The 27170-nt window shown below is 62.6% G+C and overlaps 3 protein-coding genes across 6 annotated transcripts; 1 reads left to right on the top strand and 2 right to left on the bottom strand.

The window, feature by feature from the left end:
- The first annotated feature begins 1289 nt into the window (after positions 1-1289).
- Positions 1290-6451, top strand: CD164L2 (CD164 molecule like 2). Of its 2 annotated transcripts, none has more exons than XM_053964679.1 (6): positions 1290-1471; positions 3090-3194; positions 3552-3629; positions 3811-3876; positions 4516-4681; positions 6006-6451. In XM_053964679.1, exons 1-6 carry the CDS (start codon positions 1387-1389, stop codon positions 6010-6012), a joined length of 507 nt encoding a protein of 168 aa, XP_053820654.1. In that variant the 5' UTR covers positions 1290-1386; the 3' UTR covers positions 6013-6451. The 2 variants fall into 2 exon arrangements, with proteins under 2 accessions (XP_053820654.1, XP_053820653.1); XM_053964678.1 differs by lacking the exon at positions 6006-6451 and adding an exon at positions 5076-5166.
- Positions 6452-6852: 401 nt separating this feature from the next.
- SYTL1 (synaptotagmin like 1) lies at positions 6853-12942 on the bottom strand. 3 transcript variants are annotated; one of them, XM_053964672.1, is made up of 15 exons: positions 12702-12937; positions 10729-10999; positions 10265-10410; positions 10089-10188; positions 9728-9767; positions 9376-9475; positions 9093-9193; positions 8702-8821; positions 8261-8427; positions 8076-8178; positions 7816-7977; positions 7672-7750; positions 7502-7601; positions 7219-7424; positions 6853-7145 (listed from the first exon to the last, which is right to left on the bottom strand). In XM_053964672.1, exons 2-15 carry the CDS (start codon positions 10947-10949, stop codon positions 7006-7008), a joined length of 1785 nt encoding a protein of 594 aa, XP_053820647.1. In that variant the 5' UTR covers positions 10950-10999; positions 12702-12937; the 3' UTR covers positions 6853-7005. The 3 variants fall into 3 exon arrangements, with proteins under 3 accessions (XP_053820647.1, XP_053820648.1, XP_053820649.1); XM_053964673.1 differs by having other exon boundaries at positions 9376-9418; XM_053964674.1 differs by lacking the exon at positions 7816-7977 and having other exon boundaries at positions 12702-12942.
- Positions 12943-16366: 3424 nt separating this feature from the next.
- On the bottom strand, positions 16367-23176 carry TMEM222 (transmembrane protein 222). The gene is made up of 6 exons (XM_053964704.1): positions 23050-23176; positions 21424-21508; positions 20735-20766; positions 19953-20049; positions 19534-19664; positions 16367-18656 (listed from the first exon to the last, which is right to left on the bottom strand). Exons 1-6 carry the CDS (start codon positions 23163-23165, stop codon positions 18569-18571), a joined length of 549 nt encoding a protein of 182 aa, XP_053820679.1. The 5' UTR covers positions 23166-23176; the 3' UTR covers positions 16367-18568.
- Positions 23177-27170: the final 3994 nt, after the last annotated feature.

Here is a 27170-nt window from a genome sequence, read left to right as displayed (position 1 = left end):
GACTTTCCCATAGCGGGCTGAATAATTCACGGCCCGGAGAACCGGGAATGCCGGGCTGGGGAGGCTGAGGGGAGCTCTCCCCCCGAGAGGAGGAGGAGAGGAGGAAGGAGAAGGCTGCGCGCCTCGAGACTCTTCCCCGGCGATCTGTCCGCGCCGAGGAGAGAGGGGGTCCCGGAGAGCCCGGGCCGGGGTGCGGCTCTGCTGGGACCCCGCGGGAGTCGGGAGACCCCGGTGGTTCCGGACGCGGCTGCGGCCGCCCCTCGGAGCCCGGGCGGGGGTTCGGCTCGGCTCGGCTCGGTCCGGTTCGGTTCGGCCCAGCCTGACTGGAGCTTTTCGCGGTGCTGAACGGCAGGACCCGGGACCCGGCCCCGGGGGATCGGCCGCGGCCCCGGAAAGGGCCGGAGTGTCCCGGGCACGGGACAGGAGCGGGCAGGGTGCGCGGGAGAGCGGGCAGTGAGTGCGGTGCGCTGGGCACAGCCGGATGCAGGCACACGGTGCATGCAGGTGTGTACAGGGCGTGCAGGATGTGCAGGTGTGCGCTGTGTGCACTGTATTCAGTGTGTGCAAGTGTGTACATCTGTGTACAGGTGTGTGCAGGTGTGTTCACTTGTGTACAAGTGTATACAGCGTGTGCAGGTGTGTACAGCTGTGGACAGCTGTGTTCACTTGTGTACAGGTGTGTACAGCTGTGCGCAGGTGTGTTCACGTGTGTGCAGGTGTGCAGTGTGCGCAAGTGTGTACAGCTGTGCACAGGTGTGTTCAGGTGTGTGCAGGTGTGCAGTGTGCGCAAGTGTGTACAGCTGTGCACAGGTGTGTTCAGGTGTGTGCAGGTGTGCAGTGTGCACAGGTGTGTACAGCTGTGCACAGGTGTGTTCAGTTGTGTGCAGGTGTGCAGTGTGCGCAGGTGTGTACAGCTGCGCACAGGTGTGTTCAGGTGTGTGCAGGTGTGCAGTGTGTGCAGGTGTGTACAGCTGCGCACAGGTGTGTTCAGGTGTGTGCAGGTGTGCAGTGTGCGCAGGTGTGTACAGCTGTGCACAGGTGTGCGCAGGTGTGCGCATCTGTGCACAGGGGGTGCAGTGTGTGCAGGTGCGTACAGGTGTGAGCAGGTGTGCACAGGTGTGCAGCGTGTGCAGCCCGTGCAGCCCCGGCTTTCCCACGGCCGATGGATGTGTGTGGGTGTGTGATGGGGGGGACGCACCTCGTGGGAGACCCCCACACCCCCGGGCCGCGCCTGCCGGGGCGGGGCGGGATGAGGCGGGGCCGCCCCCCCTCCCCCGCCGCCGCCGCCAGGGCCGCCTCCCGCGGGCGCGCATCTGCTCCGCTCCGCTCTCCCGGGAGATCCGCGGACACACCTCCCGCTGGGACCGTGCCGAGCCGGGCCGGGCCATGGCCCCGCAGGGCCCCGGGGCGCTGCGCTGTGCGCTCCTGTGCGCGCTGCTCTGCGCGCAGGGACCCGCTCCCACCCGCGCAGGTACGGCGGGGGGCGCGGGGGGGAACTCGGGGCTTTGCAGCTTTGGGCCAGCTGAACTTTTTTGCGGGGGTTGTTTTTTTTCCCAGGGGTTCCTCTCGCCCCCACGGGACTCGGTCGCCCGACCTTGGTTTGGGGGAGAGGGACCCCGCTCCCGCTCGCAGCCGTGCTCCGGGGGGCTGGGACCCCCAAGGGCCAGGCGGGTGCGCTGGGCTACAGCGGGATGAGCGGCGTGCAGGGTCCAGGCTCCTCCCCAAAAAGTGTGGGGATCCCGTGGACCGTGGTGGGGAGAGGGGAACGGAGCCGTCACCTCCTTCCCGAGGCGATGCAACTCCGGGCGTTAATTATGCAAACCCCAGGCTTCCTTCTGCTCCCCCTCTCCCATCCCCCTGCTGCTGCTGAAGGGAGACGTTTCTACCCTGACTTATCCCAGCGGGACCCACGCGTGTTCCCAGAGCACCCCTGGGAGTGGGGCTGCCCTCGGCCGGCCCCGCTGCCCCCCTTCCTTCCCCTCCCTCCCCACACCTGACGGCAGGAGCGGGAGTTGACAACGTTGTGTTTAAACGTCTGTTCCTGCGCCTGCCGCGATAAAAATAAATTACAAACCTGCCTAAACCCTCGCGAACAAAGTCCTACTTTCCCATTGGCTCCCGGCAGGTCTCCAAATGCTGGAAGGGGGGGCCAGCGGCGTGCCCACCTCCCCCTCTCGTAGCCATGACAATGGGGCTGCAGCATCTCCACGTCCTGCCTTACGCCACCAGTTGCCCCTTGGCTTTTCCTGGGAAAGAAGGAAAGGGGCTTTTCTATCAGGCGCGCATGGTTTTTAGGGACCCCTAAAAGCTGGGGGGCTCAGTGGTCTCTCCAAAGGGAAGTGGTGCGATGGGAAGCACTGCCGGCAGGGGTGCCTTGTGCCTGTTCCGTCCCCTGGGGAGAGAACCCGGGTGAATGCCAGCTTGCAGCAGCCTCCTGCGAGCCCTGCCAGGAGGGTTTGCCCTGAGCCTGGAAACACATCCAGCGTGGGGAACGGCTCCCGGCTCTTTCCCGGGATGGAGCAAACGCGGGCGTGGAACGCAACGCGGTGCAGGCAGGGCCCGGCCGCAGCTCGGCGCAGCCTCCCTCGCCGACAGCCAGCGCTGTAAATTAATGATGAGCGTGTGTGGGGGAAGAGCAGCTCCGCAAACACCACAGTGACTCACCGCCGCACCGGGCCGATGGGAACGGGGGGTCCTGCGGGGTGACCTGGGTGGGCAGAGGGGCAACACTGCTCGGGTAACCCTCCCCAGGGTGGTGCTGCCGCCTCAGCTCATTTCAACCTCCACCAAAAGATCCCAGACCCTGTGCCGGGGCCAGGGGATGTTTCCTGCGTTGTGGGTGATGGGGGAGCCCTGTGTGAGCTGAGTGGGTGCTGGCGGCTGTGGGTGTCCCCTCTCTGGAGGGCCGGTGATGCTACGAACACCCCATTGGGACGGGGCTGTTGGGTTTGGTGCTGTGGGATGTGCCTTCGTTCCTCCTGCTGCATCATCAGAATTGCCCCACCATGGGGCAGCGGGTCCAGCCCCACCCCACTGCCGCAGGGATGGGTGCTGGCCCTGCCCTCATCGCCTTTCCCTGGTTTTGGCAGGAGAGTGTGGCAAGCTGAGGTCCTGCGAGGTGTGTACAGCCAGCAGCCACTCCCACAACGGCACCGACTGCGTCTGGGTGGGCTGCGGGACCCCCGAGGACCCAGGTGAGGGGCTCGGCTGGGTGGGCACAGAGAGGGGCTCTCATCAACCCTCCCTAGCCCCTGTCACTGGAGCGGGGCCATGCCCGGGTGGTGTCAGCACTCAGCACCCTTGGATGCTCAGTCCCAGCTGCTTTCACCATCAGGGTCCATCTCAGCTGTTCACAAAGCCCCTGCTCGGGGCTGTGCCCTGCGGGGTGCAGGTCTGAGCCCCCACTCCCAGACCCTCAGGTGGATGCCCACCCCTGGGAATGAAACCTGTTCATCTCACCCCCTCAGGTGCCCAGGGCAGCCCTGGGCCTGGACACCGCTGGCTGCCCTGGTTTGGGATCCCCGGGAAAACTCTGCTCCCTCTTCCCGCAGGAGCAGGGAGCTGCGTGCAGAGAGGCTCAGCAGTGCGGGAGACCTGTGCACTCTACAACAGCAGCATCCTGTGCCGAGGTAACCCCAGACCCCAAAGCCCCCAGACCCTCTGGCCTTCGGGACAGGGGTGCTGCTGCGAGTGCCAGGGCCATGGGAACGAAATCCCAACACTGGGACAGGGACATGGGGTTGCAGGGGTGTGTGGCAATGTCCCCTGTCACCCCTTTTACCCCCTTCCCTCTGTCCCTGCCCTCTCTAGCACTGAAATCTCACACGGAAGAGCCTCCACGATCCCATAGCAAGGAGCAAGTGACACACTCCACAAGTGAGTGGGTCTGGGGAGGGGTGGGAGGCAGTGGGATGGGGGTCCTGGATGCCCCAGGGATCAGTGACTTGTCCCAACAAGGCACTTCCCTCTCTAGTTCACATCTCTTTGGGAGGGATGTGCGAAGCTGACCTCGGTGTTGGCCCATGGATGTGCCCGCTGTCCCCTCTGTCACAGCCCTGTCCCTGTCCCTTCTCTCTGCACTGGGCAATGCAGTGGCTCATGGCACCCATCAGCCCTCCAGGAACAAGCCCTGATTCCATCCTTGCTGGGAACTGCCACCTCCAGCCTGGCTGGGAATGGAGCAGGAGCCTCTTCCAGTAAGGGGGAACTGGAGAGCGCTGGGCTCATTACAGCGGGAAACCGGAGCCTGGAGACTGCTGAATTATTGATCCCACTGGGATCTTCTTGCTGCTGGCTCCTTTCCTGCAGCTCCAGCTGCTCTGGCACGGGAAGGGGCTGAGCCCATCCCAACAGCCACGTATTGGTGGGGACCCAAGCTGGGAGCTGCCATTCCTCCCTGAGCAGCCTGGTTTTCTTCAGGACCCCAAATCTCCCCTCTTTGGTGGACACATCTGTACTCAGGGATGCCAACAGCACCCATGACTCCCCAAACCTCCCATTTTCCCTGGCCACCAGGGACCACCACCACCAGTGCCCCGCTGACGGGCAGCCCCGAGTTCCGCCCGCCCGGCTTCGACACCGCGAGTTTCATTGGGGGCATCGTGCTGGTGCTGTGCATCCAGGCCGTCGCCTTCTTCATCATCAAGTTCATCAAGTCGAAGGACAGCACCTACCAAACGCTGTAAGGGCCCTGCATGGGATCCGGGATGGAGGGGGGACCCGGGCCAATCCCACCCTACAGTCAAGCCTGGGGTAGCCCTGGGGTGTGTCCTGTCCCCCGCTGTGTCGTGTCCCGTGGCTCTTTGTGCCAGTCTGTCCCCACGCTGCAGGGGATGATCTAGGAGATGGAGGGGTTCACGCCCCCCTGCCTGTCCCCTCGCCGCTGTCCGGCTGTCCTGCCTGCTCTGTCTGTCGCTGTCTGGCTGGATCCTGACTCTGAGCCCCGCAGGGGGCGGGGGGACCCAGGTCTGTCCCTCGGAGCTGGCCCATGCTGCTCGGTGCTGTCCCCGCGGCCCGGGATCGCTGTGTCTGATGTGGGGGCCGTGCCCCCTCTCTCTTTCCTTCCACGCTGCCAGAGAGGACAACCAGTAGGTTCTGGGTGCCGGCGGCACTGGGGAGGGAGTGTCCCCCTGCACCCCCAGGGCTTCACCCCTGCCTCGCACCTCCCCGGGCAGAGGGGGCGTGGGCCCTCCCGCCTGGTTTGCATGACGGGTGTTTCCCAACTGGTTTTGCTGTTTCCTGTGAGTTGTTAGGGATGGAAAGGAAGGGGTCCCCCCTTGCCCCCTTTCTGGCATGAAGCCCCTCAGGGGGACAGCCCCTTACAGCCCCTTCTGCCACCGGGTGAGGTGTCCCCAGTGCCCCCAGCCTCACCCTGAGCCTCCTTGACAGCACGGGGACTGCAGGGCTCCCAGTTTGGCCCCAGCAGCCCCCTTCCCACTCTCAGCACCCCTGTTCCACTGCCTCCCCACAGCCTTGAGGCTCATGGGGCCTGGGGGTCCCCTCTTCCCCTCATGGACTTGGCTGGGTAATTTTCGCTCTAGCATTTTGGCTGGAGCACGCAACCATGTTCTGGGGGACATCCCCCGTGCCCCCTAGCCCCCGGTGCCCGCCAGAGGAGCGGAGCCAGGGCCTTGCTGTGTGCTTTTGCTGTGCCTCTGTGTGCTCTGGGGGGGCCGGGGGCGGTTCCCTCTCCCCCACCCTCTTTCTGTGTGCTGTTCTGGGGAGGGGGCTGCATGTCGTGTGCTGTGGGGTGACACTTGTAGCTCAGGCTGCCCCCCATTAAACTCTGCCAGGTGGTGTCTGTGTTGTGTCCGGGGGTTGCTGTGGCTGGGGGGGTGCAGGGGATCCCCTCTCCCTCCAGGGCAGTCCAACCCTCCCCCATGGTGTGGGTGGGCACTGGGACCCCAAAAGCACCCCCTCCCTGTGGGGCAGCGAGGGGCTGGGACCCCCAGGGTGAAGCCCCCAGGACCTTTCCTGTTACATCTCCTCTCTGTCCAACGCACCAGGATCTGAGGTCCCCGCGCCCCCAGGCTGGGAGGTGGCTGTCCCCGTCCTCCCCAGGTGAAGAGGCCACTGCTGGTGTCACCCTGCCCGCGGCCAGACTGTCCCCCGTCCCCCCCTCCCACCAGCACTATGCAAAGCCAGGACACCAGGGTGGGACACCCCGGGTCGCCCGTCCCCACCCCCGCGGGTGCTGGGGATGCTCCGGGGCTTTGCGCCCCCCGGCTGCTCCCAGGGGGTGCAGCTGGGCAGGGGGGGCTATCCAGCCCTGAATTCCACCTTCGGCCCCACCCTGTGCTTGCCAGACGCCCAGGGGACCCGGCGCATCCAGGAATCAGAAGACACGTGGCCCTAGGTGGCAGTGGGGGACCCTTTGCTGGCCCCAGCCCCACACCGGGCAGAGCCCGAGCTGGAACAGGGGGGCAGAAAACAGTAAAGGATTTTCCTGTAATTCCTGGTGTCCGTGTCATTGTCACCCCGCAGCCCCAGCAGTGGGGCTGTCCCGGGAGATTCTGGTTGCAAAAAACCTTTGGGGATTTGGCTGCTCTGCCCACAGGGTGTGACTGGTGGGTGGCCCCAGGTGACTCCAGTCCTCCCAGTGACCGGGAACCAGTGTGGGTGTCCCGGTGGGACAGGGCAGCCCAGTGTGGGCTATCCCAGTAAGAAAAGGAACATCCTAGTAGAGCAGTGCCCCTCCACCCCTAGGGCTGCGACAAGGCCACGCCTAGGGGCTGGAAGGATGGTGATGGAGGGCACAGCCCCACACTGGGAGCACTGGGATGCAGCAGCTCCAGCCCCACAGCAGAGGGACAAGTCAGGGTATGGTGGCCAGTGCAATAAACAGCCACCAGCTGTGCCCACAGCAATAAAAAGCTGTCAGATGTGCCCTCTGGTGCCACTTCATTGCTGCTGGAAGGGGAGGGCACAGACCCCAGCTCGCACAGTGATCCCAGGTCCCCACCCCTCAGATCCCACAGTCCTGCCGGCACCAGCTGGTCCTGGGGGCTACGCCCGGGGCACCAGGTTGGTCCGCAGGGGGAGCAGCGCCTCCACCCAGTGCCCGGGTTGCTGCAGCAGCTGCTTCCACATGCGCTTCTCCTCGGCCGTTGAGTCCATCCAGCCCACGGGCAGCCCATAGCTACTGCCTGTGGAGAGAGCACCTGTCAGCCCCGACGAGGACAATGGGGACACCCTGGGGAGCCGGGCCCTGCTCCTCACCAGTGCCCAGGCTGAGCCGGATGCCGCCCAGCTGGCGCTTGGAAAAGGCTTCACGGTGCCAGAGGGTGAACTCGGCGCAGGCCTCGGCCAAGTCCTTGGCCTGGAAGCCGTCATACACCATGGTGTGGTTGAAGAGGGGGTTCAGGCTCCGCTTCACCACCCGCGTCTTCTGCCGGCTCGCCTTGCTGTCATCCGGCAGCACGTAGCTGGGGTGACACTGGGGTGAGGGGGAGACACCCCAGCTGCCCCTCCGGGTGCCCCCAGGTGTCACCCCCACCCTTACCACTGCACGAAGGCATCCACAGTGCCGCTCTGCAGTGGGATGAGGTTCTGAGCATCCTTCACCCAGATGTGCAGCTCGCCCGTGGGTGGCATCCCCCTTCCTGCGGGCCAGAAGGGTCAGGGGCACCCTGCCACGCCAGACCCCCCTGGCTGCCCACAGGCCCCTCTCACCTTCCGAGCCGGCGGGGATGAACTTCAGCGCCAGGTTGAGGTTGCCACGGCTGGCGAGGCCATCCGAGGGGATGGGCATCTGAGAAGGACAGGGGGTTATGGGGGCAGTGCACGAACAGGGGGCTGGGGAGGTGAGGAGCTCACCCGTGGCTGGAGACTGAACCACTCGGGGCGTGTGTTGGCCCAGTCCCAGGTGCCCAGTGCCACCTCCACCTCCCCCAGGAAGAGGTTTCTGCCCAGGCTGTCATGGTGCCACACGGAGAGGTTCAGGGTCCGGCCCTGCAGGTCCCTCTTCTCCAGCTTGTACTGGTGGGGAGGGGACACAGGGTGAGATGACCCACCCCCACCCATCCCACTGGAACCACGGGGACCCTCCAAACCCACCCCAAATGAGGGTTAGAAACCTTGAGGGTCTCATTGAAGACGGGATCCAAGCTCCTCTTCCTCACCGCGGTCTTGCGCTTGCTGCGGTTGGACTTGTCCGGCAGCAGGTAGGTCTTGATGTACCTGGGGCCAAAAAACGAGGTGGGGGCAGTGGGGCCAGGGGGGGCATCCCCTGGGCAGCGCCACCGGGGGCTGGGACACTCACGGGTCTGAGCGCTGCTTCTTGGCCTCGGCCAGCTCCCGGCAGCGCAGGACGTGCACCTGCAGCTCCTTCTCGGCCGGCTGGTAGCATAGGGAGAACTGCACGCAGCCCCGCACGGCCACCCTGCCCAGCTCCCCCTCGCTGTACAGGCTCATCAGGCTCCCACTCAGCTGCGGGGGGACACAGGCAGGGCCACTGGGGAGGCGCCCCCTGCCCACCCTGCCCCAGCCACAGCCCCAGCCCCAGTCCCAGTTCCAGTCCCAGTCCCAGCCCCAGTCCCAATTACAGTCCCAGTCCCAGTACCAGAGTCCCAGGCCCACAGTCCCAGGCCCAAATCCAGTCCCAATTCCAGTCCCAATTCCAGTCCCAGTCCTAATTCCAGTCCCAATTCCAGCCCCAGTTGCAGCCCCAGCCTCAATTCCAGTCCCAGCCCCAGCCCCATACCGTGGAGGAGCTGAGGCTGGACACAGAGGAGCTGGTGCTCAGCAGGCTCGGGGGCGCATGGCCATTCTGTGAGGACAGTGGGTCTGGGGGGTTCTGATCCATCTGGGGGGTCTCTGATCTCTGGAAATGCAAAGAGGGGTCAGCACCCCCCAGACCCACTGAGGACACCCAGCTCCCAGCAGTGCTGGTGCTTGGGTACTGCCCATGCTGTGCTGGCTTTGTTCAGTCCCCCAGGTCACCAAAACCCCATACTGACACCTCCAGATCCCCAAAACCCCACACACCCCCTCCAAAACTCCTTACAACCCTCTCCAGCCCCCCCAGTTCCATATAGCAACCCCAATTCTATACAGCCCCACTAACCCCACAGCACCCCCAGCCCCCATCCCACCTGCCCAGCGTCGTGGCTGCTGTGCGCCGAGTCCGGCTCCTCCTCATCCTCATCCTCCTCCGTGCTGGATGAGCCGAAGGAGGTCCCACCTCCCGTGTCACCTGCAAGGACAAGGGCTGGGTGGAGGTCCGAGCCAGCAGGGCTGGGCAGGAGGGGGATCCCGTTTTTGGCCAGAGCAGCAAGGTGAAGGGCTGCAGTGGCGGGGGGCAAGAGGAGGCTGGTGAGCAGTGCTGGGGGACTCCAGCCCCCAGCCCTCCACAGCACCGACCCCCACCCCACTCACCTGGCTGGGCCGGGCTCTCCTGCTCCCTCGCTGGGACGTCACCCTGCAGTACAGGCTGTGACCTCGGGGTTCCCTCCACAGCTGGGGCGGGGGGGCTGGGCTGGGAGGAAAAGGCTGAGAAGGGGACCCTGGGCACCCCCTCCTCCCCCAGATGCTCCCCCCAGCCCAGCCCTCCGCATTCCTGGGGACAGGATGAGGGATGACCCGTGGGACACCCCATGGGACATTTTGTGGGACATTTCCCATCACTCCAAGTGCAGCACAATCTTGGGATGGCACTGGGGGTGCTGCAGGGTGAACCCCACCCATCACCGGGGTTCAGGTACTGCTCAACCCCCCACCAGGGACCCACCTGGGGCTCAGTGGCCTCCTGCACCTCCTCTGGGGGGGAACTGTGGGAAGAGACCACCATTAGTTTGGTCTAGATGGTGGACAGCCAGACACAGGGCAGTGGGAGACACTGGGATAATGGACAGATGGACACTGGGATGGTGGGCAGACAGATGCTGGGATGGTGGGAGGCAGTGGTGGACAGATGGTGGAAAGCCAGACCTGGAATGATGGGATGATGGGCAGACACCAGCCCTGACTGCACCATCCCCTCCACCAGGGGTTCTGCCCCCCTCCAGCCCCCTTGTGCCATCCCCAGTGGGTACCTGGGAGATGCCACCAGCCCCGGGGCACCTGTGGGGTGACACCCTCCCTTCCCTCACCTCTCATCTGTCTCCAACGCACCATCCTCATCCTCCTTCTCCTCTGCCAGCGGCTCATCAGTGGCCTCCAGGCTGGGGCCGCATTCCAGGTCCCCCGTTCCTGGGGACACCAGGGAGCTCAGCGGGCCAAGCCCCGGCCCCGCGGTCCCTGCGCCCCCGCGCCGCCGCTCGCCTACCCCGGGGCCGCCTCCTGTGGCGGATGGAGGCTCGGACCAGGTCGGAGCCCAGGCGGTGCTGGTGGCGCTGGGCCCGGGCGTCGCAGAACCAGTCCCCGGTGAGGCTCCGCAGCCGCGCCGGGTCCGACACCGACTTGCGGAGTTTGCTGGTGGGCGGGAGGGGGACGTTGGGACCCCCACACTGGCACTGCCATCGGCCCCTGTGCCACTGCCCCAGAGCCCTCGCAGTGGATGGAGCCACCCCAGCAGGGCCTGGGGGACACCAGCCGCAGCCCCCCGGGCCTCTGGGACCCTCGGTGCTGCTGCGACAAACCCGGCTGAGCTCAGCGGTAACCCCATCCCCGGGGGAACAAGGGACCCTCGGCCTGGCTGCTCTGTCCCCAGGGGGGACAGACCCCAGGCTGACTGCTCCTGGGGGCTCCACGCTGTCCCCAGGGGTGACGCCGACAGGGACCCCAGCCCACCTGATGCGGCCCTCCTCTCGGCGGCGGAGCTGCCAGTCCCGGTGCAGCACCCGGGCGATGGAGCTCCGCTCCTCTTCCGTCAGGAAGCTCAGGTCCAGCAGCGCCTCGGGCTCCAGCGTCATGGCGAGCTGCGAGGACAGCCCGGGGACACCCCGCGGGGCTGGCCCGGCTGGGGACGCGGAGTGCTCAGCGTGCCGGGCGTGCACCAGCGATGCCAACATCTGGAGGGGCAGCTCGGCGCCGCTGGGCAGGATCCCCCCCGGTCATCCCGCTGAAAGGACAAGCGGGGAGGAGCTCAGCCCACACCCACACCCTGAACACCCCCGCGACCCCCACCGGCGACAAACGAGGAGCGGGACGATGCCGACGGAGCCCAGAGAAGGGCACAGGCAGCCCGAGGCCGGGCTCGGGGACCCCGCGCCGCTCCTCCCGCTGCCGCCTCCGTGCCAGGCCAGCCCTGCCCGCGGCCGCTGTTTGCCCAGCGTGTTTGCTCAGGGCTGGCTCTGCCCCTCCCCGCTTTCCCAGGGATTCACCGGCTGCCAGGGCACACGGACAGATGGCAAAAGGGGCTTGGCTGCCCCCACGATGGGCCGAGCCCGAACCAGTCTGAGACTGTACTCAGCTCATCACATCTCCCAGAGGGGTCTTGCCCCATGCCCAGCGCTGCCTCACCACGGCCCTTCCTGTCCCCGGTGTTGGGAAAGCGCTGCCTGGTGACACCGAGGGCAGGAAATTGCAGCAGCTGTGGGGCAGGATCAGCCCGAACCCGTCCGGGCACCTCCCGGGCACACCCCAGACTCCTGGGCAGCCACAGAGCCAAGCCCTGGGGTGCCCCACCTCCACCAGCGGCCCTGTCCCCAGCCCCAAAGGGGACTCTGACCCCGCCCCCGGGTGGCCTTGTCCCAGCCTGTCCCCAGCCCCTCGAAGGGTCCCATCCCTGCCTCACAGGTGCCCCTGTCCCAACCCCGGGGGTGTCAGATACCCCCCAGGGTTGGGGACCCCAGCCCAGGACCTGAGCACGGTGGGTGCCAACCCTGCCACAGCCCACAGCAAACCAGCACCAGGGAACCCCCACCACACACAGGGGAACCCCAACACCCCCTGCCCCCCTCGGGGCAACCTGGGACACCCACCAGCCCCCTGCCCCCGACATCGCTCTGGGAGGTGTCTACGGGAACATGAACCGGCTCTGCCCGGGGCCGGGAGGGGTCTTGGAGGCCACGAATCGGCTCGGCCGGGGGCTGGGGTGATGCTGCCGCTGTCTCCCCGCCGCAGCCGCTTGTATCCTGTTTACTGCTGGCACACGGGGAGGTCCCCCCACCCCGGAACAGAGCCACCACCTAAAAATGTCACCGAAGTCTGAGCCAGGTGCTGCTGTGGTGCCCAGTTCCCTGCGGGGTCCCCAAAACCGAGCCGTGAAGAAGCAGCACAGCCCCTCCAGGGTGCAGAGGGGTGCTGGGCACCCAGCCCCGCACCCTACACGGGGGACCAGTCAAACCAGTTAAACCTCCCCAACAAGCCGCAGCTGGGGGTTGCACATCCCCCCCTTTTTCATTGCAGGCAGCCCGACAAGATGGAGGGGAGGTTCAGACGACGTAAAACACACCCCACACCCCCTCCCCAAAATACACCTACAGCCAGCCCCTCCTGGGTGACCCCCATAGCCCCCAGACAGGTTCCGGTCGCCTGGAGAACAGCCCAGGGCTGCCCGGACCCCCTCGCCTCCTCCCAGCAGCAGGGACCCCATCAGACCCTGGCCAGACCCCGGCCACTGCCACAGCGTGGGGACAAGAAAAATCACCCCAAAGGCGTGACCCAGAGCCCCCAGCCCACGCTCCTCTCTCCGGGGAGCAGAGGGAGGAGGGGGTGTGGGGGTGTGCAGCCCCGCAAGCGGGGCGAGAGGGGCCGGGCCAGCCCCCCCGGGCCGCCGGTGCCGCCCCCCGCGGTGGGCTCAGCCCCACGTCCCCGCTTACCTGCCCAGGTGGTGGGGTCTCCGTGGCTCGGCGCCCCCCCCCCCAGCACCCCACGGGGACCCTGGCGGGTGCGCGGTGCCCCCGGCCCTGGCTGGGTGCTGTTCCCGGGGTGACTCAACCGCAGCCCTGCGAGCGCCTCCGCGCCCGGCGGCACGAAAGCAGGGACTGGAGCCAGCAGCACCCGCCGGACGGGACTGAACTGGGCTGAACTGGGAGGCGTCAGCGCCTGGGAAGGGGTGGCGCAGTGGGGATGCGCCCCGGGATACGGGGACCCCAAGCCTGGTGGAGACTCCAAGCCAAGGGTGTGGAAAAGGGGATGGGTGGGAGTTGTCCCACCCCGGTGTCACACGCAGGGCTGGGGGCAGGATGTGGCTCTGGCGCCTGGGCTGCCCTGGGGGAACTGGTGGGACTGGTCTGTGCTGGGCATGGGGAAGCAGTACACCTGCCCCCTGCAGCGCCCTGAAGCCCCCCACCCCAAAAGCCCCAGAGACCTGATGGAGCAACATCAGGTCTCTGGGGCTTTGCAGGACCCCATCCCGCAGGGTGTCCTCGGCTCCACAGCCCCCATCCCATAATGCATTCCCAGCCCACGGGATGGCCCCAGCCCCCTCCTCAAACCGTGGTTCCCCCCCCCATCCCCTCCCACCCCCACCCCACGGCTCCCCCAGCCCCACATTCCCTATCCCACGGATACATCCAGCCCCACACCCCCCATCCTGCCGGCAGCAATCCCCTCTTGCTCTGAACGGCCGGGGGTCCTGAGCACCCAGCACCACCCTGGGCACCCAGCAGTGCCAGGCAGGGATACAGCCCGGGCAGGAGCACCACAGCGGGCCCTGTGCCTCAGTTTCCCCCGATGCCAGAGGGAGAGCAGCTGGCTGGGGGTGGGGGATAGGCTCCCCCCCATTTTTTAATGTGAGATGGCAGCACTTAACGAGCAGAGGACCGCAAGAAAAGGGGATTATTTTTAGCCTGGTTTCTCAGGAAATGAGACTTCAGCAGTGGCTTCGTATGTCTGTTCGTGGGCCACTCCCCTCCTCCCCTTGCAGGGTGCTCGCTGCTCAGCTCTGGTAGGGGGGTCCCAGAGGAATGGGATCCCTGTGATCCCAGGGGTGTCCTGGGAATGCAGCCAGGCCTCTGCAGAGGGACAATGCTGTGAGGACACCTGAGTCCCCACAGGGCTTCTCCTGGGCTGGGGGCTCAGCTCTGGGGGGGGGGGGGGTGGGGGGTCACCCGGGGTGGGCACAAAGCCCCTTCCTGGGCATCCTGGACCCTTTGCTCCTGCAACATCCAGAGTGAGGAACACTTCTGAGACGGAGAAGAGCGTGGGGAGAAGTGGGACACATCCTGCTGTGTGTCCCACCCCATCCCTGGTGGCCCAGAGGTGCAGCGAGTTTGCTGGGCCTCAGCCACAGCCTCGGGTGTTGGGGACGGAGGCTGCCCCAACCCGATGACCCCCAGGAACACCCTGGCCACCGGCACACCTGAGCCAGGTGCCGAGCCAGCCCTCGGGGATGGTTTTCCTTGCAGGCAGGTCGTGGAGCAGCCCCAGTGCCACAGGCACGGCACAGGTTGTCTCACTTCGGCGCCGCATGGGCAGCCCCGAGCCAGCGCTGGCCAGGGGCGAGTCCCGGCCTGCCCCCAGCCCTCCCCCCCCCCCCCCCCCGCAGGACTTGCTCCTCAGGTCCGGGAGGAACAGGCAAGTCTGGTTCTCCCCGTCAGGAAACTGAGGCAGGAGCCTGGGCAGAGACTCAGCAGTGGGTTTTTGGGCGGTGGGGAAGCCCTTGCAGCACAGCACCCTGGCTTTGACACTGCTGTGTGTCCCCCCAAAGGCATGGGGCTACCTGGGCCATTCTTCTGCTGGGATCTCAGCCTCCCGTGCCCTCTGCCCTCCCAGGCCCGTTGATGTGGCATTCAGCGCTCCCTGGACACACAGGAATGGTGCCACATCCCCCTGGGACAGATCCCAGTTCCCACAGGGACGGACCCCAGGTCTCACAGTGACAGACCCCAACTCCCTGGGACTGGGGGCCCTTTGCTTCCACCTACTTTTAATTTTTTATTTCAAATCCCCATACCAGAGCAGGGACCTCACAGCGTTTCCAGCTGTGCCTCTGGCTGGGAATGACATTCAAGGCCTGGCTGGGAGGCCAGCGCTGGCTCTCACACCCCCTTCCCTCCCTGCCTGGGAAACAGCGGCTGAGGACAAGGAGGGATGCACAGCCGGGGAGGCACCGTAGCCCCCGGCAGCTTCCAAAGCTCCCAGTGTGCCCCAGTGCAACTGATATCGCTCCTGGGGGAGCTCTTTGATGCACCCCCCAAAGGGGGTGACCCCTGGGACCCCTCCCCTCCGGCCAGCTGCCGAAAAGTGACCCCACTTCAAAGGCGGCTCCCTGGCGGTGACATTCCCGGCTCCCCGCGGGGACATTTCCAGCCCCGCTGCTGCCGGGGTCGGTCACACGCGGCCACCCCAGGCGAGGAGGGCTGTGGGGGGAGCAGCGGGGTCGCTCCGGGAGGAGGGCTCAGGCCATGTGGCAGCTGGGACGGATCCTGACATTCCATTCTGCAGCACCCCTGGCTCCCGGGACTGCGCTGGCCGCACTGGGAGCTCGGAGAGGAAAGCGAGGGGAGCAGGGCTGGCACAGCAGCCTGCCTGGAGCATCTGAGTGGGACTGCCCGGCACACCCGGCCCGGCTGCTTCCCTCCAGTGCCCACATTCTGTGACCTGAGGCACGCGGCTCACCCCACGCATCCCACTCGGATCCCCCGAGCTCCCAGCAGAAGGAAGGAGATTGTTTGGAAAATCCTGCCAGGCTTGGGAAGGGATCCCTGTGGTGCCGGGGGCTTGGCATCCTCACCTCACCTTCCAGCGACAGACGTGTGCGGGACAAAGCCCGCGGAGCCGCCTGCCAGCCCGCAGGAGCTGAGCTTGCTTGCCTGGAAGGGCTGAGCAGGAGGATCCAGGTGGTTTTCCATGAAATGGCTGCACCATGAAATCCCCTGGCCTCGGACACAACCTAATTTTAAGGCTGATGCAGTCCCTCCCCACAGCTCCAGCCTCTGGATATCAGATGGAACAGAAAATCAGTGGCTACATCCACAGTCAGCAGGCAGAGCTTTCCCTGCTCCCAGTTCAGGCAGCAGATCCTGCTGGGAGAGGGGAAAATGAGTCTGGCTCTTTGCTTCTGGCAGCCCCAGGGCCAGGACAGGCAAACCCTCCCCTGGGAAGATGGGGGCTCCGGGCTGGGAAGGGAAAGGAACTGGGAAAGCAGTGCCTCCTGGAAAAAAGGACACAGCACAGACAAAAGGGAAGCTGTTCACAGCTGAAGGGAATCAACCTTGGAGAAAAGCATCTCCCACCCCAGAACACTTGGCTGCCCCTGCCCAGGCGTCGAGACCCCGCATTAAATCCCACAAACTCTTCCTGCACTGCAGGGACGGGGAATTCTCCTGCCCCCCAAACCTCCTTCCCAGCAGCAGGGTTGTGAGTTTTCCCTGCAGGAGGGAAAAGGGCGAGTTCATAAATCCAAAGGTGTGGGAGCTTCAGGATACGGCTCCTTTGGGCAGGAGAGGGGCCAGCGCTCAGTGGGGCAGGGAGATCCCGATCCCAACCCCGCTCTTGGCTGAGGGCTGGGAGCAGGGAAGAGATACAGCACTTGGAGATATCCACAGAAATCAGTTTATTTCCCTGCCATCGGGATTATGAAACCACAGAAGCAGTTTAAATATTTACAAAGAAATCCAGCGCCCCGCAGAGATGAAGGGAACAAAGGATGAGGGATGGGGGCTCGCCCTCGCCATTGCAAACTCCGCTCTGGTAAAAAGCATCAGGAGCAAACGAGAGGGAATTTCACAGTGGGGTTTTGGAAGTCCAGGGGCCCCCTGACACCCCCAAGTCTCAGCTTTGGCAATTCTTGCAGAGCTCGTGGCTAAAACATGGCTGCGATGGGCGGAGGGGCTCGAGGTTATTGCTGAGGGTGGATCCAGCCCCGGGGCCGGCACTCCAAGGAATCACACTGAACTCAACAACCAGGGAAAGCATTCCCCTCTCCCAGCTGGCTGCCTCGCCATGGGCACACTGGGCAACGGCTCCTGGGCGGAGAACAGAGCTCGGAACACTCCGTCCTTTCATCCAGGCTCTCTCTGATTGGGATTTCGGCGGCCCAGCAGCCCCAGCAGCCTCCATCCCAGGCTCTCCACACAGGAAGGGAGGGACTGCACAGAGCAATGCTTCAGCTCCAGGCTGACGGGGAAGACCACCACCGGCTGACAGAGGGACAACAGTGACCAGGAGGTGTAAGGGGCGATTTAAAAGTGACTGAGGAAAAGGGGGAAACACACAAACGAGCTCAAGAGGAGGGTCCAAGCCTCCCACGTGGCTGGAGGAGTCGGGGAAGTGGCAGAGGCACGTGGGGAGGGGCCTGAAAACTAGTGGGCTGACAGTGAGTGGGCTCTGCAGTCAGAGGGACCCCAGAAAAGCTTTCCTGCTGGCCACAAGCACTCCTTGAAATGGATTCCTTGGAATCCATCAGGTACTGGAGTAAAGGTGTGAGTGGAAAAGCTCTTCTCCCCCCTCTGCAGTCAGCAGGGACCTGCTCAGCTGCACATGACCCTTCAGCCAGGCTGGGGTTTCAAATTCCCCTGGCTCAGAGCCCTCCAAAATCAGCACCTGCAGAGCAGATTCAGGTTCTTCTACAAAGAAGGGGTTCCAGGTCACATCCAAACTCCCTTCCTGCCTGGAACTCAGGGACAACCCCCCCCGCCCCATGGCCCATCCTGCCCGAGCTGTGCTCCTCACACCAATCCCTGCACAGTACCTGTGCCCAGGTGTGCTCCCCAAAGCTCCCTAAACCATTCCTCAGTTACCACTCAGGACCAGCCAGGAGAAAGCCACTGCCCCAGTTTGCTGCTGCAAAGCCCAGCCAGACAGGCAACTTCCAGTGCCTTCACCTCCTCTCTCCAGCTCTAGGCTCAGGTGCTGCTCCACAGAGGTTTTCCAGCCCCAGGCTCAGGCTCTCTGTCCCAGCTGCTGCCTGCTGGGAGCATGGGGATCAAAGGGAAACAAGTGGCTTGTGAGGATTGCAGATTTAGCAACAGAGAGCCCAGGGAGAAGCAGGAAGTGATATTTTCTCTGGCACAAGCTAAAAGGGACCAGGGGCTGCCTCCCAAAGCTGCAGCAGGCTCCTGAAGGGTGCACCCTGCCATGAGCCACTCCCAAGGCAGCCCTTCAGCTTTCCTGCATTTCCAGGCTCACCAGCAGGACCAGGGGAGCCGGCCCAGCCACAGAGCGTCCCTCAGGAGTGTCCCACCTCAACAGCCTCCTGCCGCTGCGGGGGGGGCCATCGCTGAGCACTGGGGCACCCCACCCTCCCAGGAAGACCCCCACACTTCCCCTTTGGAATGTGTGCTGCTGGAGAAATGTGCCACAGGGAAAACAGCGACTCCTAACTGGAGACCCAGGGAATCTGAGGAAGCATCTGGTGAAGAGGAAAGCAGGTGATCAGAGAGACCCTCCCAAGGTGTATCTGCCTGTGCCACTGCAGGAGGCAGAGTTTGCCTTGAGGCTTTTCTTGGCACTGAAAGCAAAGGTGCCCATCCCTCTCCTTTCCTGATCCCATTCCCACCTCCCCAACTGCAGAAAGGGAGAGGGCAGAAGCTTCCAGACCCCTGACACTGGGAGAGACCATCGACAGAACAGAAACAGGAGGAAAAGAAGCCAGCTCCAGGAGACGAAGATGAGCTGTCACGATGGAGTGGGGCTGCCACCTTCCCTGGAAAAGGCTCCCAGAGTCCCTCGCCTCCATCCTGCTGGATCAGTCACAGTTTCTTCCTTTGTGTGCTCAGGCACTGGGGGGTCAGGGCTGCCATCACCGCAGGTGGAGGGTGAGAACCATGGTCACAATCACCCCCAGGAAGAGGACAAAGGGCAGCCAGGTCTTCACAAACCCCCCTATGCTGCAGGAGGGAAAGGGAAGAAGGTTTAAATGTGAGAAACCAACAGAGACAAAAGGATGGGAGAGTAACTGGAGGAATCAGAGGGAGACAGATGCCTGACTGTTACCTGCTGCTGGCACTGCCACACACCCCAGCCTGGAAATTTGGTGTTAAAAACTGAGACTCAGTCAGGACCACAATAAATATACCACAAACAACAGGGCTGGAGTCTCCTTCCAGCTTAAATTAAGTCAAAGACAAGCCCATTTCATACCTGCACAGACAGGAATGGTGACAGGAGGCCCAAAAAATGAAACCTCATTACCACAGGGCTTGTCATTCCAGCTGCTGGTGGATTTAACCAAGACAGCTGGAGTTATCCTTGCCCAAAAGCAGGTAAAGAAGCTCTTCCAGAAAAGGGAAGACTCCACAGAAGTGGAGCTTCATAAGCCTTTCCTTAAAGAAAGCTCAGGGTTTCCCTCTCCACTCCAGTGGGAAGCTCCACAGCAGCTGGAAATCAGACCAGTTTTTATGTAAACAAATTCAAGAGAGGGGAGGGAAACCAGTAATCCTTGGAGAGAAGCCATCCTGCGACCTTATGTTCTGACCTAACCCAGTCAGAAGACAACACAGAGTGAGATTTGCTTTAGCCAGCATTTCCCAAATTCCAGGCACTCCAAATTAGCAGCCAGAAACAGTATTTTGGGAACAGCATCTAGCGCAACCCAGCAAGCACTCCTCTTGCTGAGCACAGGCAGTGACAGCCCCACCCACCAGCAAGACACCCATGGTTTGGGGGATGTTTCTCCCTTCTCCATGGGCCAGGTGATGCTTCAGAGGGCTCAGGAGAAGGAAAGAGCCCCTTCTGCTGCCAAATGCAGGCTGTGCCTCAGCTCACCTGACATATTTCCCATAGAGGAGTGTAAAGAAGCACAGTTTCACCATGTTCCAGGAGGTGCTGTTATCGTATCTCATCAAGTTTAAGGCCAGAGCCACGTGGGAATGGCAGTTGTCACAGCAAAGGTTGTGCTGGAACACAAAAAGGGATTAGAAATCCTGTCCCCGAGGTCTCCCAGTCCTGGTGAAGAGCCACAGGTCCCACCCCTGTGGCAAGGAGCCAAATACTGGGGAGGGATCCCTTCCAACCACTGCAGAGATATGGAATTGTGGAATGGCTTGGGTTGGATGGACTTTAAAGCTCCTTGCTCCAACCTAGCCTTGAACATTTCCAGGGATGGGGTATCCAGAATGTCTCTGGGAACTCCCTGGAGCCTCTGGGGGATCCTCCCTCCCTCCCAGCCAGCACAGGAGCTGTACCATGCGGTGCTTGTACTCCTCGGACGCGTCATGCACGGCCGTGTCCCAGGCGTTGGGACCAGTGGCATAGACTTTGCTGGGATCCAGTTTCCAGTACCTACAAGGATGAGAAGAGTTTCCTTTGCATTGCTCCACTGCTGCACCTCCCCCAGTGCCTGCTCCTCCCAGTAGGAAGATGGTGGAATCACAGTCTCAAAGGAGCCACGAGCATCATCGAGTCCAACTCCTCGCTCTGCATAGGCTTGGAGGACTTGGGTAAACCCACTGCCTCTGACACGCACGGAGCCCAGCTCTGGGAGACGAGCAGAGGCAGCAGAAGGGCTGCTCAGCACCCCAAGCACCCCAGACAGAAATCACAGAGCTCAGGGACAGCCTGAGCTGCTCCCACCTCCCGAAGGAGCCTCTCAGCCATTCCGAACACAAAGCTGACCTGGGAGACACAACCCTGGCCCTTCTCCTGCCCCAGCACTGGCAGGATGGGAGTGACCTCAGCTCATCAGCACAGTGTTTACTCAGAGCACTTGTTAACACCATCCTAGAACGGTTTAGCCTTCTCTTTTCCTTTTCTCTAACAAAGGCTCCACACAGCTCTGGTTATTAACACCACCACGCTGCTGTCATGCTGCTAAAAAGATTTAATGTGGTTTCCCGAAAAGCAGAGACACAGTGGCCACCAAGGTGCATGAGGGCAGCTGAGCACCAGGAAAAGCAATGTCACAGCACGTCTGTCCCCAGGAACTGCAGGGCAGTTGGTCAGTTTAATACAAACAGGCAGCACTTACTTCACAGGTTTCCCAAATGCCATGTTGTCTTCCTAAAAAAAAAAAGAACTGTCTCAGGAGGTTGAAGCCAATATCCAGGGCATGGGTGGTGCTGGAGGTCTCACAGTCAGCTGGCTGAGTGACCCAACTGCCCAGACACCAGTTCCGGTGTGCCTGGCTGAGGAGTCCTGTTGTTTCCACACTCCTGCTCTGGGCATGGGCACCTTTACACTCCACACACAGTGACATCACTTACCTACAAGTGCCTTGTTCCCCTCCCCCCCTTTTAAGTGTTAATATTTTATTAACTCTTGGTTGCAAATGTCTCAATCTATTAGGAGCATTAATTATCCCAAATTAAAACTCTCTTTACTTTCAGAATGCCCTGGACCCTCAGCAGCCTAAGAGGCCTGGCACACACCTGATGCTGAGCAGCATGACAGAAACAACCACGCTGAGGCAGCTGAAGGCACTTCTGCTACTCAGAATTAAGAGAATTTAAGTCCTAGAGTCCTAATTTAGAGCCTGGAACACAAGATGTTTTTCCCCCTTCTCCTCACCCAACCAGCTGTTATTTATCAGGCCCCCAAATGAGCTCCAGTGGAGCAACAGCAAGGATCCCAGCCCCTGGAAAGCCCCTGGAGGTGTTATTTGAGCAAGAGAGGGCAGGGCAGGAGTTGTACAGGAGCCCTGGATACAGGGGTACTCACGGACACAAAGTAGGGCCCCGCAAAGTCGCGGATGACGCCAGCCGAGGTGCAGATGCCCATGTGGCCAATGATGGGGAACAGCCACCTGCGGGGGACAGGGACCTGTCAGATGGCACCTGGCCCTGCCCACACTGTAGGGAGCCGGGACACAAAGCCAAGCAGGGGCTGGAAGGGACCTAGGGAAAACACCAGGAGAGCAGCCCCAGCCACCCTGGCGGGAGGCTGGAAGGGAACACCACACCCCGAGCGCCCTGCACAGGGCAGGCACGGGCCAGCCCCAGCCCCAGCCCCAGCCAAACCTCTCTGTGCAGCCAAGCACGAAGACCAGATCCTGCAGGCACTGCCTCGGCAGAAAACTGGACTTTCCACTCCAGCAACCAAAAACCAGGTCACCCTGCCCGCCTTCCCATCACGCTGCAGCTTCCCACAGCAACCCAGATTCAAGCTCTCCAGACAGAAAACAGAACTCCCGGCTCCAGGAAGAGCATTCCCTCCTCTAAGAGATCCCACTGTGTCACAGACCTTCTCCCTGATGGATGTTTACAGCCCCAGGGAGCAGCAGACCTATATCCCAGCCCCCTTCCCTCCCCAGATCTGTACCCCAAACCCTTTCCCTGTCAGACCTATATCCCAGCCCCCTTCCCTCTCCACATCTATATCCCAAACCCTTTCCCTGTCAGACCTGTGTGCCAGCCTCCTCCACAACTATCATGCAGGAGTGAATACTCCAGGTCCCGTTGCAGCCCTCTCATCTCCCTGATTTCCCTCTCCTCTCTCCCTGAGGGCCTGAGTGCCTCTGGCAGCTCCCCTCAGCACTCCCAGCTGGGGTTAGGAATGTTAAAAAGCTCTGGGAAAATCCTCTAGCAAAAGGCTGAGGTGAAAATTTTAAGCAGTCAAAAAAGAAAATAGATTCAAAAAGAAAAAAGAGACAGCAGGAGGCGAAGTGCAGCCTCTCCCGGGCGGGCTGTTCCCGATGCCGATCCCGATGCCGGCACGCCCCACACCGCAGCTTGTACCTGACTCAGGTACAAGAGCAAACATCACCTGACGCAATGCCGGGGGAAGAGGCAGGTGCGAAAACAAGAACACCAGCCTCGCTGTGCCCGGACAGCCCCCACAGCCTTGCACCTTCTCACGACCAGAGCCAACTCCCGGGCTCGCCCTGGCGCCTGCCCACGCTTGGCTGGCGAGCCCGGCAAGGCAAAGCCGGTCCCGCTCGTGCAAAGGAGCGCACCGAGTCCCGCCGGGGGCACGGGCCGCCCCCAGACCCCGGCGACCAAACCCGTGCTCCAAAAACGCTCCCCACCTTCCCCTGGACCGCTCCCGCAGGGACAAGCCCGTTCAGCATGGAGCCGTCCCACACCCGCCAGCGCTGCGAGAACGAGCCCGTCCCCGGGCCGGGGTCCCACGGCGGCCGAGCACCCCGGGAAGGGCAAGCGGGACTCGGTCCGGGAGAAGGTCCCGACAGAGGCGAGGGGGGACCCGGAGGGGCAAGGGGGCCCCGGGAGAAGCGCGGGGCTGCCGGGACAGGCGAGGGGAGGCCGCGGCGGAGGCGAGGGGGTCCCGTCCCGGGCCCGGCCCCCGCCGTGCCGCCCGCCCCCGGTGCGGCCCCGGCGCCTCGCTCACGTCAGGACGGGGATCGGGGTCCACACCACGCAGTGCGGGAAGCGGCCGCGCTCCGCGTCCGGCGCAGCGCCAGCGCCGCCATTGAACTGCTTCATCCCGGGCTCCGCCGCCGCCATGCCCGGGGCGCGCCCGCAGCGCGTCACTTCCGGCGGGCCGCGCGCGCTTCCGGCAACCGGGGAACCGGGAACGGGAATGGGCCCGGACCGGGAAGGGGAATGGGAACGGGAACGGGAACAGGACAGGAACGGGAATGGGACTGGGAACGGGCCCGGACCGGGAAGGGGAATGAGAACGGGAACGGGAATGGGACCGGGAACGGACCGGGACCGGGACCGCACTGGGAATGGGACCGGGAACGGGAACAGGAATGGGCCGGGAACAGGACAGGAACGGGAACGGGACTGCACTGGGAAGGGGCCCGGGCCGGGGCCCCAGCCCCAGGACCAAACCCCAGGTCCGGCTCTGGACCCCAAAGCCCGAACCCAGCGCCCCAGAACCCCCGGCCTGGGCCCCCGGGACGACCCCTCCTGCTCCCTGCACCCCTCACTGGTGCAACCACGAGCCCGGGGCTGTGCCCGAGGCCAGGAGCTGGAGGAGCCCCCCCGTAAAGCCCCCGAGGGAAGCGCGGGAGCAGAAGTAATCAGAAATCATCATCCCACGGAACCTCCCGGGACAGGGGAGGAACTGCCAGAGCAGCAACAGCATTTGCAGAGGGTTAGAAAAATAACAACTGCTTTATTAGGAAGTTAAATTGGAACTACACGAGGAAGCTGGAGAAATATGATTATTCCAGATTTCCACCCACCACGACACACTCGGAGCACAGAGAGACCCTCGGGGCTGGGGGAGGCACAGGGGGGCCTGGGCTGCCCCAGCCCAGCCAGGATGGGGCTGTTGTGCCCCAGGGGTGCAGGAGAACTGCCAGTGTCCACCTTCCAGCTCTGCACCTTTCCCCGTTTTCCTCGGAAGCCGCTCGTTTCCTCCTTGCCCAGGGGCTGTGGCCGTGCTTCCTGTCCAGGCGGTCCAGGCACGCAGCAGCCAGGGCTCTCCAGGAGAGCTGGGGTGTCACGCTGCCCTGCTAGGGCCTGGGAATCAAAATAAACAGGCCTGGCCCCTTCCTGCACGTGGCACAGGGGAGGATTTGGGTGGATTTGGGGACGGACAAACCCCGTTCCCAACACTCATCACAAACCTTCAGCTCCCACTTTTTACTGACATTTCTCTCCTTCACCAAAGGCTTCTCCCTGCTTTGTGCCCTGCTTTCCCTTCCCTGCCTTGTCCCACCTGTTAGGCTGAATCTGGCCACGGATGTTCTGTGTTTCAGGACAGAACAGCACTTCACACCGAGCTTTAGAGCCCTGAGGCCTCCAGGGGAAGGCTCGGGAGATGGGTGACCTCCACCCGCCTCGGAGGGGCCATCACCTGGGGTCCTTCCCTTTGGAGGGGCCACCGGGGCAGCAGAAAATGTGACTGAAGTTTCCTGTCAGGGTGGCCTCTCCCCCTCAAGCCACAGCAACTCCCCTTGAGTGTTCAGCTGTCTGATGGGAAAGGTATACACAAAATAGTCTGTCTCCAAAAGACAGAAAGCTGAGGAAATCAAACACGTGAGAGTGAAGCCATGGCTGGTGCTTTGGTTTCTGCTTTCCTCTTTCAGGACAAAGAGTAATGGCTACAAACTGAAAGAGGGAAATCAGATTGGATAAGAGGAAGAAATCCCTCCCTGGCAGGGTGGGGAGGCCCTGGCACAGGTGCCCAGAGCAGCTGGGGCTGCCCCTGGATCCCTGGGAGTGTCCAAGGCCAGGCTGGACATTGGGGCTGGGAGCAACCAAGGCAAGGTGTCCCTGCCCTGGCAGGGGTTGGAGTGAGATGCTCTCTGAGGTCCCTTCCAACCCTTAACGTTCTATGATTCCATTTTGGCACGGGGGATGGGAGATGCACACAAAGGTTGTGTTTCAGTGAACACTTTTTGTTCGACAAAGAAAAAAAAGCCCTGGCATTGATTTGCTCCAGGCCAACATAAATATCGGAGATTGTGAAAAAGCCACAAATGAGGGCCAATGTTCACATCAGCAAATGTGGTCCTGGCACGTCTGTCGGATTAGGCAATGGATTTGCTCTTCCTGCTCATGGCTGGGAGGCTGCTAAGCAGGATATCACCAGGGAGCAGCTCCTTGGCAAAGGCGCAGAGCAGGGACAGTTCTGACAGGACGTGTCTCCGCAGTGCCACCTCCAGCCTGGGCAAGGGGCAGCTCGGACTCTTCACTCCCTCGGGAGCCAAGTGCAGGAAGGCAAAGCCCGCTGCCGGAGCTCGGGAAGAACACAGGTTTCCCCAGGCTGGATTAAAAAATAATAATTAAAACCCAAATCAATAGAGCACTGGTTTGCTGTGCAGCTCTTTGTGTCTGTCGGGGAAGCACAAGGGCTCTCCAGCCCCGGCAGAGCACGGCTGAGCTGGAGCTGACAGCAGGGTCTTCCTAGTGACAACTGGAAAGCTGCTGCTGTTGTGCTGCTATTGATCTAAGCAGAATACAAAACACCTGAAGTCAGCAGGGAAAAATAGCTGCAGTTGGAAAAGGAACTGTGGGGGGGTGGGGGGAACGACAGGGAGGGGAGAGCAGGTAAGAAGTTCTCCATGCATAAAATTAAAGGCCAGGGTTTTATTGCAGCTTTCTTGCCTGACTACAGCACTGGATCGATGTGCAGAGCAGGAATGGTGCCATCATTGTTTGTGCAAGCTCCCATTTCAGGAGAAACAAAAGGGTTTGCCAAGGACTTGCCACCGATGGCTTCTCTGCCTGCCCTCAGCCAGACACGCGCAGGACAACGGGGCTATGTCCCCGCTCCCAGCTGTGCCAGCGGGCTCCCCGGGCTCAGAGCCTTCCTGAGGGGAGCCATGGGGCGATGGAGCGCCGTGGGTTTGTCCCAGCGCAGCCTGGAGCCCGGCCCGGCCGGACTCGGGCAGAACCCAGGAGCAGCGGGCGCCCGGCCAGCTCCTGCTCGGCAGCGCTTCCTTGGGAACCTTCACTGTTGTGACAGCTCCAGCACTGGAGAGGGACTGCCAGAGCCAAAGCACTCCAGGAGGAGATCCCCTCCCCCTCCTGACATTGGCAGCCCAGGCGGCAGCAGGAGCTGACTGGAAATGTCACCGAGGCTGGGGCCGCTGGAGGACACCAGCCCCGCGTCCTTCCCGGCCCGCAGGGGAGCGTGCGCTGGGCTGGCTTTTGCTGTTCCCCTGCTGTGGTCTGTGCAGCCTGAGAGCCTCTCCTGGCTCAGTGAGAGCCCAAACGCCCCTCGGGGCTCTGCTGTGCCACTCACACCCTGCCATGGGACACGCCAGGCTCAGCCACCCTCCCCAAAAGTGGCCCTGAGCCACCCCGGCCCTCAGCTCCAGCCTTCAGGGCTTTTCTCTCTCCCCTCACTTGGAAGCTGCATTTCCTCCTCCCTCTCCAACCCACGCAGCCAACCCACAGGGCGGCTTCCCTGGCTAAAGGAAAAGCCACCAGTTTCTCAGGGACAAGGGGCACACGTGGAAGCGCTCCCAGAGCCGAGTGCTGGTTACGCTGCCATGAAATCCAGGACAGAACCCAGCTCCCCTCCAGGCCAGCCCAAGGGGGTCCCCACCAGCCTCCTGTCCTGCACGGCAAGGCTTGAGCAGCCTCAAGGGCTGAGCTACTCCCAGCACCCACAGCAGGCACATTCCGACACCCTGCTCCCATTTTGCTCATACGAAGGGCCCATCTTGAGCCCTCTGCAGTTTTGTCGCTGGCACTGCCAACAGTTCCATCAGAGAAAAGTGAATTTGTCAGTCAGGCTGCAAATATGTTCCTCCCCCCACATCCCGGAGCATATCCCTCCTCAACCCAATCCTCTCATCCAAATGACAAATACAACTCATTTTCTGGGTCCTTCTACCCATTTCCACCCACAATTCAAACACTCAGCTTCCAACCACTCACTCCAAGAGCTGACCCAATTAGCTGATTGCCAATTCCAGCTATGGATGCTCATTGCTTTGTTACAGCAGAGCTGCCTTTTAAAGCAATAATTTATATCAGACAGGATTTGAAATGAAGAGGTCTCAAAAGACCTTCGGCTGAAAGGTGTCCAACAGGAATTTTTAA

Source organism: Vidua chalybeata, chromosome 25 (assembly GCF_026979565.1).
Source record: "Vidua chalybeata isolate OUT-0048 chromosome 25, bVidCha1 merged haplotype, whole genome shotgun sequence".
Classification (NCBI taxonomy): Eukaryota; Metazoa; Chordata; class Aves; order Passeriformes; family Viduidae; genus Vidua; species Vidua chalybeata.
This window is presented reverse-complemented; position numbering and strand designations above follow the sequence as displayed.

Coding starts and splice junctions, on each gene's coding strand:
- CD164L2 (XM_053964678.1), top strand. CDS start 1,387: ATGGCCCCGCAGGGCCCCGGGGCGCTGCGCTGTGCGCTCCTGTGCGCG. Junction 1,472..3,089: donor ACCCGCTCCCACCCGCGCAG/GTACGGCGGGGG, acceptor TGGTTTTGGCAG/GAGAGTGTGGCAAGCTGAGG. Junction 3,630..3,810: donor CAGCAGCATCCTGTGCCGAG/GTAACCCCAGAC, acceptor TGCCCTCTCTAG/CACTGAAATCTCACACGGAA.
- SYTL1 (XM_053964672.1), bottom strand. CDS start 10,949: ATGTTGGCATCGCTGGTGCACGCCCGGCACGCTGAGCACTCCGCGTCC. Junction 7,978..8,075: donor TCTTCAATGAGACCCTCAAG/GTTTCTAACCCT, acceptor CCTCCCCACCAG/TACAAGCTGGAGAAGAGGGA. Junction 7,425..7,501: donor GTGGATGCCTTCGTGCAGTG/GTAAGGGTGGGG, acceptor GTGTCACCCCAG/CTACGTGCTGCCGGATGACA.
- TMEM222 (XM_053964704.1), bottom strand. CDS start 23,165: ATGGCGGCGGCGGAGCCCGGGATGAAGCAGTTCAATGGCGGCGCTGGC. Junction 20,767..21,423: donor CGGGGCCCTACTTTGTGTCC/GTGAGTACCCCT, acceptor TTTTTTTTTTAG/GAAGACAACATGGCATTTGG. Junction 18,657..19,533: donor CTCTATGGGAAATATGTCAG/GTGAGCTGAGGC, acceptor TCCCTCCTGCAG/CATAGGGGGGTTTGTGAAGA.